General features: G+C 46.7%; 1 protein-coding gene across 1 annotated transcript in view; it reads left to right on the forward strand.

The window, feature by feature from the left end:
• The window catches only part of Cad99c (cadherin 99C), a 206,807-nt gene that overhangs the window by 170,335 nt on the left and 19,161 nt on the right, over positions 1–17,311 (forward strand). Inside the window, exons 19-28 of the mRNA XM_077685562.1 lie at positions 637–724; positions 820–945; positions 1,065–1,123; positions 2,373–2,616; positions 3,211–3,420; positions 10,883–10,999; positions 12,283–12,414; positions 12,530–12,657; positions 15,363–15,478; positions 15,642–15,770. Coding sequence (XP_077541688.1) covers positions 637–724; positions 820–945; positions 1,065–1,123; positions 2,373–2,616; positions 3,211–3,420; positions 10,883–10,999; positions 12,283–12,414; positions 12,530–12,657; positions 15,363–15,478; positions 15,642–15,770 — 1,349 coding nt within the window. The remainder of the gene's footprint in view (positions 1–636; positions 725–819; positions 946–1,064; positions 1,124–2,372; positions 2,617–3,210; positions 3,421–10,882; positions 11,000–12,282; positions 12,415–12,529; positions 12,658–15,362; positions 15,479–15,641; positions 15,771–17,311) is intronic.

Below are 17,311 nucleotides of genomic sequence, written 5' to 3' on the forward strand. Positions count from 1 at the left end.
CAAAGAGAATCATAGTTGATCCACAGAAATTTGCGACCGCAAATTTTGTTCGAATTACCATTCCAAGCACCAACCTCGGTAGCCACCCAGGCTGTCCGGGCCTGCGTCCGCATCACGCATCGGTGTTCTTGGAAGGCACTTGCCCTCAGAGTGCCTGGGAGTTGCTCAAGCTCCCATGGGCGTTGAATACCCAATACAGTGGGCCTGGCACACCACTGACTCCTGCCATTGCGACGGACCAAAGCAGGACAGCCGAAACCGACCGACACAGCCCAGTCCGCCGGCAGGGGGGGCCACGTGCAGGCCGGCAGTAAGATTTCCCCCCCTACAGTGAGAACGTAGGGTGCCTCGATGCCAACGGCGCCGTACGGACGCGCGTTAATCGAGGCACCCTACGAAAAGGGGCCACATGACGCCGCCTAGTGGCCGCCCATCCGAGGCAGTAAGGGTCTGGAATGTTCCGTAGGTGCGAGCTAGGGGCTCAGAGGAAGCGCTGTGGGGCATCGGATATATTGCCCGAGGGTAAAGAGGGAGAGGACAGTTGCCGCATCCGTTTACTTTACAAAAGGTTGCCGTAAGCATTGCCACCCCGAGTGATCCCCTTCTCATGCCCACTTGGGACGTCTTTGTTCGCAGTGGAACAGTTTCTGTCGCCAAACGACTCAACCGGGAGGAAGTGGCACTGTACACCCTGCAGATCAAAGCAGAAGACAAGAACAACCTGGTAAAGGAGGCTTCAAGCTGGCACTTCACATTGCTCGTCATTGAATTAGCTTTTCCACTTGTGTGGGCTAAAGACATCGCGATCTGTCTTTCTAGTTCAACCTGGCGACTGTGATGATTGCTGTAACTGACATCAACGACCAGAACCCGGTCTTTGTGCAAGACAGCTATAACTTCACCGTTGAAGAAGGGAAAGCAGGTGCCGTCGTGGGGACTGTGCAGGTACGTCAAAACACTGCCTCACCACTTGACTATTGGTTTAGTGCTTTATGTGGTTCACTTGAAAGCTTTTTTAAACAATTTTGCGACAAACGCCCTTTTTTTTTTGTTTCCTGCTCCAGGCGCGAGACGACGATGTTGGCGCCAACGGAGAAGTTTATTACACCATAGCCGGGAACGGGTAAGCAAGAATACAACATCGGAATTTTAAATATCATGTTAAGAACGGTGATTATAGAAACACAAGAATATATAATGCCTTATACAGCTGATATTTATTGACATGGCCTAGCGCTATAGATTAAAACATAAGAACGACGAGGCACAGCTAGGGTCGCGTACTTGATAGGGATTGTAAATTTTGTTGTTTTATATTATACAACAACCTGAATAATACAGCATGAATCAAATAGTCTTCGTATGACGGAGACGTAAGAGATAAATAACTATTTCAGACTTGCGGACCAACTTTGGACCTCGGGCAAAGAAATGAGCAAGCTGTGGTGAAGTGACATGCTGCCTTTCACATTGCTCACATTCACTGACAATTGTTAGATCTTTTTATGCCTCTCCTTACTAATAATGTTCATTTAACAATGTATAAAATAGCACCAGAGGCTCTGTCCCTGTTTCTGTATTCTCCCCCTCACGTAATGCGTAGTCCATTTGTTGTCTCTGAGGTAACTGAATGAATGATAAAGAAATAAAGAAAGAAAGAAGAGAGAGAGAGAGAGAGAGAGAGAGAGAGAGAGAGAGAGAGAGAGAGAGAGAGAGAGAGAGAGAGAGAGAGAGAGAGAGAGAGAGAGAGAGAGAGAGAGAGAGTTTATTGAAACAGCAGGGACGGGGTAGGGGAGAAAAAGAGTTTGGAGCTATGGGCGGCCATCCTATTCCGGTAGGCCGCGTGCCGCGGCTGCCATCCTCGCCCGAGAGATCAGGGCCTCCTGGTCTTCGAGCTGGCAGCTCTGCAACGCGCACTCCCACTGCTCAAGGGTAGAGGATCTGGGTGGTGGAGGGTTGGTGGGACACGTCCAGACGACATAAGAAAGAAAGAAAGAAAGAAAGAAAGAAAGAAAGAAAGAAAGAAAGAAAGAAAGAAAGAAAGAAAGAAAGAAAGAAAGAAAGAAAGAAAGAAAGAAAGAAAATCGACTGTATGTGTTGCCCGTGTTGCTTGCATTGGGAAAATGAGTCCAGTGAAGCCCTCTAATGGGGAGAGGAAGACAGCCGGGCAGTAATAACTACAATTACGCTAGTAAGAAGGGGATTCCTGCCTACCATCTCAAGCCAAGATGTAAAACAATGCAAGCAGCTGCCCGAATTATTGTGCGTGCAATCACAGCCCAAGGTCAGGCAAGATGAAAAGCACTGCCGACGCAAGCAGCGAGACGCGGACTGTATTTCTAAACCGTGTGCTGCTTTCCCTCCCTTCTCAGCGACTTCGGCATCGACGAACAGACGGGAGAGGTGACCACGCGTCGTGCGCTGGACTACGAGCGCCAGCGGGAGCACGTGTTCGTGGTGACGGCCAAGGACAAGGCTCCAGACGCCCGAATAACCACCGTCAGCGTCACGGTGCGTGTCCAGGACGTGCAGGACGAGAAGCCCTACTTCGAAAGGGCCTTCTACGAGACGGCTGTGCCCGAGAACCAGGACAACATCAACGTCGTCCAAGTAAAGGTACGCGCTTCGATGTGTGTACGCTACGGCCGGCGCTGGACGGTCACGAACGCTGCACTCTTCAATTCACCAGTGTGTCTGCTTGCCATCAGCGTGTTTGTTAGGCAGCAGGTCACGCGGGTGACCAGCGAATATCGCATTCCGCGTTTAATATCTCTCCTCGCGTCTATTTTGAACCGACTGCTGTGGTTCACATGACTATGCTGTTCGCTGTGGAGCCCAAGGACGCGGGATCAATCACAGCAGCGGCGGCCGTTTGTCTGATGGAAATGAACAGCGACAACGCCCTTGTGTCGTGATTTCATCCTGTGATAAAGACCCTTTGGTGGTATAAATTAATCATTTGCCCTCCTCTACGGCGCGCCTCATAGACCATCTGTAGCTTCGGCACCAAAATTCTGATTTTTTTTTTCGTCACTTTGGAAACTGTTCTTTAGAAAGCATTTTTGAGGTTCCAAAGCTTGATCAGGCTTCCTCATCCATGCTGGTTGTAAAAGAGTAAGTGATGAAAACGAGTCGTGGTGCCTCGGGAGACTCGAGGGGAAGATGCATGCGCTGAAATGCCGGCACCCGCCCCGTGGTTGCGACGCGCAGGCCACCGATCCGGACAGCACGCCCAGCATCACCTACACCATCCGGGAGGGCGACCAGTCGCTGTTCGCCATCGACCCGGTGACTGGTGTGGTGAGGACCATCGCGGGTCTCAACTACGAGAAGAAGACCAGCCACACACTCGTCATCGGCACGCTCGAGAACGACGCCACGGACGCCATGGCCACCTGCACCGTGCGCGTGGCCGTCGAGGTGAGCCGCCGGTCCGAACGGCGAGCATACGGTGCTGCGGGGGTCGGCGGGATGCGGTTCGCTGGGCGCCTCTCTGCCGTCGTACCTTGAGTTAGAATGTTGCCACTTCTAAGCATATTTTGGAGTGAATTAACTCAAAGTGTTATTGATTTCTTGCAACAGAAACATCCGTGACCTTCGAAATATTCTTCGTATTATGCAGAAAAATTGGAGTTCTACTGATCTTTTGTGGAGTTCATTCAAGGTGCCAATTTCGTAATCTTGGCTGTATAAGCACAGACCCCTTACTCGCTCACATAATCTTCATGCCAATCCCGATAATAGTGTTTTGAGAATTGTGACAATGCGGCAACAAATCAGAGTTCTTTGGGCGTTGTCCTGTGACTGAAAAAAACTAAAAATACGTTTTGAAAGAAAATGCAACTACAGAACTCTCCTTATTACACGGACAAGTTCAAAAGCACGAGTCACAAATTGCTTCAGCCAACCATCCGTCAATTTTAACGCCTTTGAAGTGGCTCGCTTTTTGAGGTTTGAGAGCACAGAAATGTCGAGAACTTTAACAATTACTTTCCAGGGACCCGCTGCGGTGGCTTAGTGACTAAGGCGTTGTGCTGCTGAGCACGAGGACGCGGGTTCGATTCCCGGCAGCGGCAGCCGCTTTTCTGATGGATGCGTAAAGCAAAAACTCATATGTACAAGATTTCGGCACACGTTAAAGATCCCCAGGTGGTCAAAATTAATCCGGAGCCCTCCAATATGGTGTGCCTCATCGCCTGCGTTACGTCGACGCGTTAAACCCTAAAAATCAATCAATCAGTCAGTCAGTCAATCAATCAATCAACTCCTTTCCAGGCTTGCATTAAATGGAAAAAAGGCCCAGAGGGTTTAGCTTAGCAAAAAAAAAAAAGGTCCCTAAAAAGACGTTTTTTTATTTATTTACGGTTGATATTACAAAAACTACGTAGCGTGGAAGCACCAAGCCACATTGCGCGACGAGAGGACTACGCTGATGACTAGAGACCGGAACTCAAGGCACAAAAAATCTAGGTTTTAGACGCCTATAATAGGCACTGAAAAGTGTCTTTTAGGCATACAAAGGCGCCAAATACTCTCGTTTAGCCATTTATAGGATAAATTCGTATTTACTTCAGCAGCGTATTTTACGACAAATGTTTGACTTGAAGTGATAAGAGAGGGCAAATCATGTGCCCTGGAAAAGGTAATTTTTATTTTCCTCGCAAAAACTAGCCACAGTAAAGTTGCTATTTTAAGATTTGCATTAAATGCTGGCTGATTTGACACAAAGAGAAAGGCTTAAAAGCCATGAAAAACCAAACCAATCTCAATGATTTACTGCTTGAAGTTGTACCTCCTTTCAATCGATAATTGCATGCGAAAAACAACACTGAGCAACGTCCTCTGAAGTCGGGGGAGCGTGCTTGTACTTCGGGGCGCTCCATGATCTAATTTAGTCTGGAATATCAGGATGTTTGCTGCTCCCAAATGAGCACAGCATTCTTAGTCAGAGTGGAGCCAAAGCACCGAGCGGCTGAAATGCTTACTGCTAAAAGTGTGAAATGAGCACACAAATGTGCAATGTCACGTTCAAGTGTAGCGCGGTGCAAATAATTTGGACTTCGGCGCTTTTCTTGACTGCAAAGCTACCACCGGGGTGTTTTTGTAGTAGTTTTCCGCCCTTAGTTATGTTCCTTGAGGTGTAACAACGGGCTCTGGTGGAAGAGGCACAATCGGTAACTGCTCCCAGAGGAAACAACTGCTCTTTGAAGAACTATTTTAACTGCAACTTATTATTCCATGTAAAAGCTGAACGACGTTCTCAGCTCTTCACAACACCGATGAACCCCGTCGATAGTACATTGAAGTGCAATAGTTATTTACAAGAAATCTGAGCCATTCTGTCCTGCAGAAGGAGATTATTAGCGAAGCGACCGGTATAACACCATTCAGTAACTATCCTCTATATACCAATCATCAACATTAGACAACACGCAATATTATTTGGTAATATTTGGTAATATGTGGTACCGGGGTAATTGGAGATCAATTGGAGAGGCTTTTGCCCTGCAGTGGGCGTAGATAGGCTGGTGATGATGACGATAATGATGATGATGATGAATATTATTTGGAACTCATTCCCTTAATGCTAGGTTTACAAATGCTCTTAAAGTTTACTCGGCACGGTAGATGACGGATGTCGCGACTAGACTACTTGCAAAGTGCCGAGATTCTCATTCCTATTCGCCCCGAGCGCGAACACAGTCGGCCCCTAGCGGCGGCGGGACGAACCGCTCCTAGTGTGGATGGCGCTCTCGCGTCGTCTGCTTTTTCACGTTGCGTGCGGCGCAAGACGCGCGCTGCACCCGACAAAACAACCAATATGTGTGCTCGTTTGGCAGTAAGCAATGACATAGTTACCTCTGCTTGCGCATTTCCTCTAGAAACGCAATAATCAGCGGCCGTTGCGGGTTAATGCGCTGGTTTAATTCCACGAAACATCTTCGCCCTGGACACCGCTTGAGTGTGAAACGTGTTATAAACATTGCTTCCCCACACTGCACTTTTCTTATTGTTGAGTGCAGTCGTCTGCCGTTTCGGGAACGTCGAAGGGTGCTTTTTGAAGGTGGCGTGGTGATTATTTAAAGGATAACAGTTTAGTACGCGAAACGTGTAAGAAGCGACAAGACCTGTGCATACGCGGGCAAATTCCACACCCTTGTAAAATTGTGCTGTGTCCTTATAGAAAGAAGAAACAAACAAAAACATTTACACTGCACACGACCCGTTCGCTATCGCCCATACATTACCGGAAACGTATTTTACACCCGCAAGCGCCTGTGTGATCGTGTCCTTCCCGTACCTTTTCTAAAATAAATACCATTTTTGGACAGTCGTTGTTTATACTGAGGAGAAGGAACAAACATTTATTCAACTGTATCGAGTTGCTAATTTTACGTATTATTTAAAATACGTTTCTATGGATGCGCAAGAGTATTTAGGGGGATTCTTCGGTAAAATTAAGCAGTTGTGAGTTTGCGTCTGTCATGTGGCATTTCGTGTGTCATGTTCATAGACATCATTTTCAAATCCGACATGAATCACCTTTTCCAGACACGTGTCTCACTCAGCATAACCAAATGCCTAATATGGTCATTAAGGTGGACCTAAGTTTAAAGAAAGAGGAGAAAACGCGTAATATATTGCACGTTGTTGCCCACATGTGGGAGGGGTGTGTGCCATGACTCGCTGTTTTTTTTTTTATTTTTCCCACAATGCTTGCTTTCAATACAATTTTGAAAAAGGCGAGCCACAATTCCTGGAAAATCCTGGACCAAAGGGGGGTTAATCAGTTTTAAAAATGCGTACTGCTTTTTCACCGATACAGAACACGACGCCTAGTGTAGTTTCGATTGTAAGTAATACTGATAACCATAGTTTGGCTTTTCGCGTTACATGCGTTCTCTTCTCGCTGCTCTTGCAATGTTGGCAGGACCCCCCCCCCCCCCCCCCCCCTCTTCCGAAGAAAAACTAAATGCACAGAATTTCATTTTTTAACCAATCCTCAAGAATTATAATGCCAAGACAAAGGCGATATTCAGTTTACAAAACAAAGCAGCTACCGGGAACCCGTTGCGCTGATTCGCAACGAGAAATAAAAAGGAAATGTTTTACTACATCTGCAACAGCACAACTTCATTTATTGCCATCTTTAGGGTTCGTAAGCGACCTTATACGCAGGAATGCAAACACATCTCGCTGTTGCAGGCACCTGTTAGATTTTAAAAGGAACGCAAATGGTCAACAGAGCCGCCGTAACAGAAAATTTGTGCTCACTGTGAGGTCCCAGAAGCTTGGTTTGCACACTGTAAACCTGCTTGTCACTTTGCGAAAACCTAGCTAAACATGAGATGTTGATTGTACTGCGTGCGTTGACAATTCAATTCGCAAGTTCACTTGCGACGAAAGCCGTAAATAATTGATCCGAAACCGCTATTCATCAAACCTTCCTTCAGAGTCGTTAAAATTTCATTTAAAAGACCCGTTAGAGCGGTTACATTTATATTTCTGCGCTGATCAAAATTCAGTAATTTTATGTTGCCTTTTGAACACACAAAAAATATCGTAAGCTCTTAGAAAGAATTTCGGGGCAGTTGAGTAGTGTTACCATTTCAGGGCATCCCACGAATGCAAGAATGCGTCATGCTACCAGTGAAAGCGATTGAGATTGCCGTTGTAAACTGAATTTCAGAGATCGAGGCTTTATGATTTGTTTCTATTTATGCTTTTATTGAAGGCTCAAAGCCATAGTCTGGACAGATCGAGCTTGCTACGAGCAACAGCGTACAAGTTCATTGTCACAATTACGGCCATTCTGAGATTCCCGATGAGTCGTCGCTTTTTTTTGGCGTAGTAATGAAAACTGGCTGCCGCTTTCATGCTATACATTGAACGTTGAGGAACCGAACTACAGCATACCACTCTTGTTTGCACCTTTCGTGCGCACATACGGCGGGAAAAAGGCACGAAGCGCGCCCACAGTGTGCATTCTTACGGGCCGCTCAGCGGAGCATCCACACTAGCAGCGCGACGCTGTCGCCACCTACATGTCGAGCTCGCGGCGAATAAGCTCCGTTTCTCGTCCCTTCTTCGTGCTACATGGCCGGCGTTGCACCCATGATGTATTGGCGGTGTACACACTGCGGTGTACCGGCGGTGTACCCTTAAAACTTTGGTGTCTGAGATTTTCGCGTGGTTTTCCCCCGGGAGGCGTCTTCGACCTTGAGCGGCATGCACGCAGCTGTGTCGCGGTCATTTTAGATGCAGAGCATCTGATTCACTCGCCTTGTCCCTCCGGCGTCGTCGTCGTCGTCGTCGGCGTTGTCCACCCCTCCCCCATTCTCCTCGCCGCGCCAGCTGCGCTCTCCGCCGCTCACCCCCTCTCCTCTCCGATAGCGAACACTCTCTCGCGAGGGGCATTGGATTGGATTCGATTGGATTGGCTTGGATTGGATTGGCTTGGCTTGGATTTGGATTTGGATTAAAGTGGATTGTGTTGGATTGTGTTGCGTCATAGCCGTGGCAGACGCGCTGGGGCCGGCGCATGTGCAGTACTGCAGTACTCTCTCTTCCGCGGTTTCCTCTCCTTCGGGCGCGCTGCGCATATAGCCGGTGTGCCGTTCTCCGGCGAAGCAACATCCACGCTTGGCTCAAACACCTAGAGTCCACGCCGCTTTACAAGTACGCCAACGTCGTCATCGACTGGGACCGGCTTACGCAGTCCCCCTCAACGTTATGCGCGCTATAAAACGCGGTCTCTTCGCCGCTCCGCCTATGCGTCGCATCTACACAGGGGTTCCCGCGAGGGGAGGTGGGAGTTTTTTTTAACAGCAGAGCTGTTTAGGCCGACGCAAATCCGTCCGGCGTAGACAGAAATCCGCGAGCGCACGTAAGCGCCTGCCTCGCGGCACCTGTCCGGCGTCGTCCAAGCTTGCGCGTGGGCTTACGCTGCATGAGGAGCTTCGCGCCTTCGTCGTCGTCGTGGTGTAGCGACCGGCGCGCCACGGGTCCACCGCGCCGAAGACGAATCTGTCAAGCCATCCCTTCACAATCTCTACGTGGAGACGGGCCATATTTTCAAAACAGGCACTTATAGGAAATATAAACTATTGCTTTAAATGCTCCCTTAAAATGCTTCCCTTAGTTTGTTATTTCAAGGAGCCATGAAGAGAAAACACATGTTTGGTTCATTCGAAAGATTGCCTCGTTAGAATCACACTGACACCACTTTTAACGTAAACTTCGCTCAAATAAGCTACATAATTAGGAAAAAAGGAAATGGCCATGCGACCCACTAGCTCATTTCCCGCAACAGAACCTATGATGTCACATGAGACAGCTCTGCGATTGGCGGAGGCCGGAAACAGCAAACGCATATTAGGCAGAACTTTTATAAGCTTGCCGAACGAGCTATTTGCGCTTAAAATTAGGGCACATTCTTTTGAAAGCACTAAGAAGGGTGGTAGTCGGGACAAACAGTGGAAGTTACGAAAGCGCACGTAAACATAGAAGTACCGATGCGTATGCTGCTGCTGGTACTGCGCTCACTATGCTTGGTTTAGCTGCACAGGACTGCGGGGCTTTGGGGTTGTCTCAGACGACACTAGCCGATTGACGCAAGCGACGATGTCTTACGTGACCGCATTTGTCGAGCGAGCACCATATTTCACGAAACAATTGTCTCCATGAACAAAACAAGCCAGGTACAAATACGTTCACAAACAAACCAAAGGCTGAAAACGGCTTGCCGCGGTGTGGTGGCGCCATCTAGGTTTACTAACGGTAAGCAAGGCCCTGTGATGTCATTGCAGACACGAAAACGCACGATTTAGCGGGAAAATGAAAATTTTAACACAAATTAATTAATTTCTCAGTGAATAAAGCATCGTTTGCATTCGGAGAAGCGCTGGGGACACTATAAAACACGAACTCTTTCGAATAACACAAACTTGTGTTTTGTCTTCATGGCTCCTTTAAACAGGAAAAAGTAGGCATTTTGCCTAAAGTTCCGGTCTCTACTGATGACTAACGGTCGAGGGAGTTATACGCATTGACAAATCAAAAGTAAAACAAAATGAAAATGACAAATACGCATGATGTCCCTACTCGATTTGGAACACCTCGTCAAGCAGTTCAAGATTTTAGTTCCGTACGTACTCTTCATTTCTAAAGGATATACAGTTCATTGTTTCGGTTCACTGATAGCTTATTTTCCCCAACTTCTGGACTTTGGGCTTCAAGTTGAGCGTATGTCGTAAGTTCTGGGCTTTTACTTCCGTGCAGTAACTAAAGTCAGAGTTTTGTAATGCATTCGAATTCACCATACCCAGCTTTCTCTCTCAAAATTACAATCTCTCGGGAACCTAGAAAAACCACTTTAGGAAAATGATATTTGGCATAAAGCTAGAAGTCAACGTGAAGATTAAAACGCTAAAAGGACATTTCAGGTTTCTGAATATTTTTTGTGTAATTCGCTGTCAGATCTAACTCCCCATGCATTTCTATGGGATAGTTCCCATGGCTCAGGAACCCAGTCGCGCAACGTGCGCGACTTGAAACTGTTTACAAAGCAAGTATTCACCCCAAATATTATCTGTGCAAAAGAACTTTGCATTTCGCAAAAAAATTGCAGAGTAATCACTGTTGAAAGGACTGCCATGAGCGGGAAAGCTGCACATGAAAATGTTTAGCGGTGAGTGTTTATCTTTGTAATCGAATTCCTGTAAGAGCGCAGAGTCCTGATTATAGAACCGGATTTTCCAGATCACAGTCTCTGGAATACAATTTTAAGTGGTGAAATTTTGTTCCGCGTGGAATATCACAGTTGCGGACTATGCGAGATTTTTACTGATGTTTTCTTTTCTCGCGGTCTCAATCCATGTAGGACCGAAACGACGTTGCACCACGCTTTACGAGCGTGCCTCTGCCGATCAGGCTACAGGACACTGTGCCCCTGGGAACAATTGTCTCAACGGTGGTGGCGTCCGATGGCGACGGATCGGTGAGTTGATCACCCTAGACATTTCTTTTTGTTCTCTTTTCCGCAACAAAATTTGTGGACTGTACCTAGGTCCCCTCTAAATTAAATTACATGCCAGTCTAACTCTGACAGTTTCCGTACCGCGTACATGTCGCATGGTGCGCTAACAAGACCCTGCGCAATGATGTACAACCCGGGCTTCCCGGGCTAGAGGAGGCCCCCCACCGGTCTCGCGCCCAACCATCGGCGCCTGAAGCTCGTCTTCATAAAGTTTTTACTAACTCGTCCTCAATCTAAGAAATCGTAGTGGTAGTTAGTTACGTGAAGTTACTTGAAATATTTTGACTGGAGAAAAAAATGTCCCGTCAATCCCATTAAAGGCCCACATTGTCATTTCGCGCTACGGAACCTTGAGACGGCCCGCACCACCGAAAACTTTGCCTTAGAAAATGACAGACGGCTCTGATTAGCTGTGAGTCATTGGCTGCACCTGGTTATACGCTTTTATTGCTGGCCATTCCGTTGAAATTGGTATGCCTCGAATACGCAGGGTTAACGCGCATGTATCTAATTTCACAGGAATCCATGAACACTTGAGTGAGAAAAACATTGATTTTCGTAATAACGAGGGAAACGATGTTAAATTATGATCACACCACTTTCGCGAAACCACGAGACTGCTGTACTATACGACGAGCATACAACCTTACTGTATATTTTTGAAGTCTGTTTCTCGTTCAATCCACTACTGAAATTCCTCCAAATAAATAAATATTTTCCTGAAACCAGGAGAAATTCATAAGATACGGCGAGTATACGAACTGACTTAAATATTTTTAGAGTGTGCTTCTGGTTCAATACGCAACTGTAAAAAATCCCATCAATTAAATAACAAACCAGTTTTAATCTTTACAACTAGAAAAAAAGCTATGCTTTGCGGAATGCAACGATTCAGTAAAATAACTCGTAGGTTTTAGTTTGTCGCCAAATTTTGATGGTGCCGAAAGCCTTTCTATACAAGGTTGAAACAGTTGTAAAGGAAAATAGTTACGTATCCGATGGCTGCAGGACAGGTATTGTATTTTTCTACATTACTGGACTCCCTAATGGTGCTCAAATTGACAAAGACGACACGGGAGTACCTCTACATCATGAGAGCAAGAGCAAGAGGAGTACAGTAGAAATTCACACTGCGTGCGATCATAATTCATGCGGTAGTAATCCTGACCATTAGGATCGTAAATACGAAGTTTTTGAGCGAGAAAGAAACCTCTTGCCTGACTGAGCGGTTCTCCCCCGAACAGGCGCCGGGGAACGTAGTGCGGTACGAGATCAGCGGTCAGGGCAGGGCACCGTTCTACTTCCTCATAGACAGCACCAGCGGCGTAATCACCGTCAAGGACGACCTCAGAAAAGAACCCGACTCTGAGTACAGGGTGAGTAGTACCACGCCAATAGAATTTCGGATGCTCAGCACTGCATGCATATTTTGGCCGAAGTATAGCACAGCGTTGTGTGCTGGGTGGACACGGGGCGCGCATTCTACCTCAGATCGAAGTTCAAGCCCACGACCTTGGAGACCCTCCTCTCGCAGCTACTGCTGTGGTCACAGTCTACGTGGAACACATCGCCACAGTGCCTCCGGATTCCGGCCTTGGTTTCGCCGATGGTTTCTACACGTGAGTGGCTGCGTTGATCTATGGGCGTTGATCAGAAACCAGCGTCGTCATTGCGCACGAAAAAAAAAAAGCCCTTTCGCTGCTAATACCAGCGGTACTAAAGTATAGGGTTCGGTTGTGATATTCTGCTCTTTCTAAATACGCAGATAATAATCACAGTAAATGCCGTTATCATCAATATTATCATTATCATCATCACCGTGTACTCCAGGATGCTGGCAGTTTGTTCCGTTACTGCTCCATCTTTCCAACGCCGGCGGATATGCTCTTAGAGTTTCATACAATAACAGCTAGACAGGAATCTGGCGCTGCGATCGTCCGCCGGTGGGTAGTTCTCGATTCGGATTGGTGCTCGATGGCTTGTCGAAGTTGGCATGGATTGAATCGTGCAGACAGTTTCGTTTTCGTTTTGGACTTACATGAACGCATTTGCTTGCCCACGCGGGGTGTTAGAAGAAGCGTTCAAAAATACGTTTCTCCTTGAACTGCATGCCGCTCTCACACTGACGCCGCCCTGAGTGGAATGTTTGACAACCAGAGTTGCGAATTGGGTGGGTTATCAATTCGTTGCCGGCACAGCGAGCACGAAAACACAAATGAAGGTGCTGTGTGCGGCGAAGTTGTCTGCGAATTAGCAGTTGCGGCGCTGCTCATTCGGCAGAGAAATTATTTTTGAAGCTGATGATGGTTGCGAATAGCTTGGAACAGCCAGACTTTTCGTGCGAACACCGGCTCCTACGGAGTAGACCAGCAGTACCGGCGGCTGATAGGAACGCAGCTTGATGAATGTCACTAACTCAGGCTAGAACAACTTCCCCAAAAGTAATCGATTATTTTTTTTTAGAAGCATGAATCTTTTCTTAGAATTAAAAACTGCAAGTGCCGAAACTTTTATAAATAGCTTTTAAGGAAGTCCGCGTCCTGCTGTAGTTGGGGGCAAATGGTAAACGTACTCTGAAAACCTCCTCGACTCCGCGTTTGCTTTTTATTTAGACGCGCCGTTTTATTTCGCACAAAACCTCTTTTAGGTTACTAACTTATTTGTTTGCCATGTAATTTCTAAACAGCGAACCACGCAATAAGAGTTGCGTTGAAAAAAAAAAAAAAAAACAATGTGCGCAGCCTTAGGCCCATTTCGATCCTACGCAATCCGGTTCCAGAACTACCCATCATTCCCATCGAAGCGTAAGCGCAGTCTCGCGGTTCGCGTTGACAATAGCGCCAGTTTCCCCTCTAGTTATTATTGCATGAAACTCTATGGATATGCTAATCTCATTCCCACATCTCATTATCTGCCCCTCTTCCTCAATTATCATCTTTCTCTTGTCATCAGCGTAAAGTGAGCTGCAGCGCATGACGCGAAGTTGACGTTTAGCGTCAGCTGTGACCGTTGCGTCGTAATGTGCGGATATTGTATCGAAGCTTTGTACGATAGTATCGCTAGTGCGCTCGCTATACAGCGCGTAACCGCGATCCCTAAGTTACAGAGAGAAAGGCAGCATTAAGATTCGGTGGTGCACGAGCGCCCGTGAGCGGGATAACAAGTGCCGTTTCAACAACGGAAATGAAAGTGCGCTGCCCCTGTTGCGCTTGTTCAAGGCAATTTTCGGACGGCCCGTTCTGTGCTTTCAGTAATAAGTGTGACAGATCGTGGCTTACCAAGGACGTATTTCTCGCGCTATTCAGTGTAATACTTCTACTCTAAAATGTGCAAACCATCTCAAAAATCCTTTATAGTATCCAACTGCACATGAAATATCGATACGTTGCAGCGATTACGACATCATTTTCAGAATTTTCTTTTAGTACCGTTCACTCACTAGCACAATGGCACTCAAGCGTACATGCCGGAACGTCTCATGAATGTCTGAAAAAAAAAAAAAAAGCAATAATGAATCACCAAAAGAGTTTAAGGTGATTCATGAAACGTGTGACTTCTACTATTGTAAATACAACAGTTATGATAACACAGCACTTATACTTGCAGGGATCGCTCCGTACAGATCCGGAAAAGATTAAATATCTTTATGGGCCATTAGCACGGACTGCAGGTTTCCGATGTCCTTTGCGAGCTCTGTAGATGTCACTTGAATGTGCCCTTACAAATTAGGAAATTAGAGTTTGTTAGGGAACTTGCACAATTGAAAATGCAGCGCGAAACGGACAAGGCAGAAGCGGATTCGGTGCACTTAAAATAATGCTGAATATATTTACGTAAGTTCAGTTGAGCGTCTTTTTGGCATTGGAGTCATGTAAAACTCTATTATGCTTTCTGTGACACAGGGGTCTTTATACGACAATGCAAATCAACTGGTGTAGATTGTTTCTTCATTCACAAGTATTGTTATGGCATCTGCTATTCAAGGGAACCCTCTGTAGCTCCCTCTCGGGCTACGCGAGACACGTAAATAACAACGGCCTGCTGAAGCGGCTTGTTAAGGTTGTTAAAAAAACATTTTTCGTCTGTCTTTTTGTTTTAATGACTTTATAAAACAATGAAAAATTGAGCTTCGAACGTCCTTTGAGGTGTCTAGAAAGCATATGGCCTTTTACAATAGCCGAATTAAATCAGCAATAATTCCATGTCAGCACCACGTCGGTACTGACCCAGTAATTTGTAGAATTGTGCGCCGCAGATTTATATGAACTGAAATTTGCGACCTACCAACTGGTTTGGCCGACTTTTTCTTCATTTTCTACCGCAGAGTGGAAGTTCCAGAGAACGCTTTGGCCAACACTCTCGTAAAATCTCTCCCGATCATCAACAAGCCGCGGGGAAATTTCCCTGTACAGTGCCAGATAGTCACCGGGAACGAAAAAGGTGAGAGCTATGTCAACGCGGGCGACAGTTTCTGATTTTCCTGTCCTACGTCTTGGCTGCGGCTGACGCATACACAGCACGAGAAATACCAACCGCAGCGTGACTTAACGCGGTTACGTAAAGCTCAATGAGCCACTTATACTTATCACTTTTATCTCGGCAGGGCATTTCTACATTTTGGACAACGAGCAACGTGACTGCGAAGTCCGCGTTCAAAATCAAAACCTCGACTACGAAGAGCAGAACAAGTATCTCTTGACTGTGCACCTGAATACCGTCGGAGGAGTCTTCGGTGAGTGATCATTTTTTCTTGTCTCACTAATTTCCCAAGAACGAATGATAAGCGGTAATGAAGTTTTGGTTCTAAAAACCCCCGCGGAGCAAGAACATCTTTACGAGGCGAGACAGCCGGCAGCATGGGCTCACGCTGGCACTAAGAAAAAGGCTCAAAAATACTATGCGGCTGCGGAGGCGCACGGAGGAGGACAAATTGGTAGCGCCCCACGGCAGGAAGTGACAGCTTTTGAACTTCGCGGTGAAGAATAAAAGAAGGCCCACTTGTACTCCCCGCTCCGTCTGCGCATTCTAGCAATTTAAAAACTGAAGTCTCTCTTCTGCTTCGCGGGTAGTTCAAAGCCTCACTCCAAGTGCATAGCGATACTGCATAGCGATAACTGCATAGTACTGCATAGCGATAACTGGCGGGATAAGTTGTAGAGATAGTCTCCCTGTATCTAAACGCTTCGCCCTCCAAGCTACAGTCGAACCCGGTTATAGCGAACTCTAATATGCGCTGCGATTAGTTTGATATATCCAATAGTTCGATATAGCCGAATTTGTCTATAATGAATTTCTTGTTACGAGTTCACAATACGCGGAACCCCCCTCCCCGCCCCTCTGCCATTCCCACATAACGAAACGAACGCATAGAGTATGCTATTACCTTACACAAAACAATCCATTCATTGCATGCAATAAAGTTACTTTCTGCCTTGCCTGCCTACTTCGCAAGAAAGGGGTGATTTTTTGTTTTCACTTTTGTTTTGGCGGCACCAAATAGCACCGCATTCTCTCCACGAGACATCGTTTGCCCCAGTTCAAGTACGTGTCCTTCAATTTTGAAGCAATATTGGCGGATAACATTGGCTGGCAAAAGCGCTTCATAAAACATCGGACGGTTTTACGTTGGGACATCCTCAGTCTTTCAGTGCTTTCAGCAACACCAGCTGCCATGACATCGGCGACGGTGTGTGCGCTCGAGGGGCTCACCGGCAACATCGCCGCTAACACTCAAGAAATCCTCTGAGGACACTCCTTTCGGCACAGCATCTGGAACGTTGGCGAGCTCTTGCAGCAGTTCGCCAATGATGCCGTCTTGGTGCGGACTCGCTGGCTGGATGGCCTGCGCATCGGAAAGAGTTACGGAAGGTGTCAGGCATCACGTCGCTCTATTCGAGGCTCAACACCTCAATCATGGCCAATCAGCGCCTGAATCGCCGCTCCGAGAAAACGCATTTCGGTGGCAATTGCAGACGCGCCGAGTTCGGTATATCCGATGGGAACTTCGTTATAAGGAATATGCTCCACATGCATTTTCGTAACAGATTTGCTTTTGTTAATATATATAGCGTAATCCGCTCTATACGGGTTTGTTATAATCGGGTTTGACTATAATGATGGCACAGTATCTATGTGACTGTGTCCAATCAGAGCGGTTACAGTTTCCTTTCCAGCCGTTAGGTGCCGCCGGCATTTCAAGGACTCCGAAGACAAAAAAAAAAAAAAGAGGCAAAGCAGACAGCAATAAATAACTGGAAAAATAAAACAAAAATA

This window comes from Haemaphysalis longicornis, unplaced genomic scaffold, assembly GCF_048455015.1.
Source record: "Haemaphysalis longicornis isolate Haplotype H1 unplaced genomic scaffold, Haemaphysalis longicornis Haplotype H1 scaffold_1, whole genome shotgun sequence".
Classification (NCBI taxonomy): Eukaryota; Metazoa; Arthropoda; class Arachnida; order Ixodida; family Ixodidae; genus Haemaphysalis; species Haemaphysalis longicornis.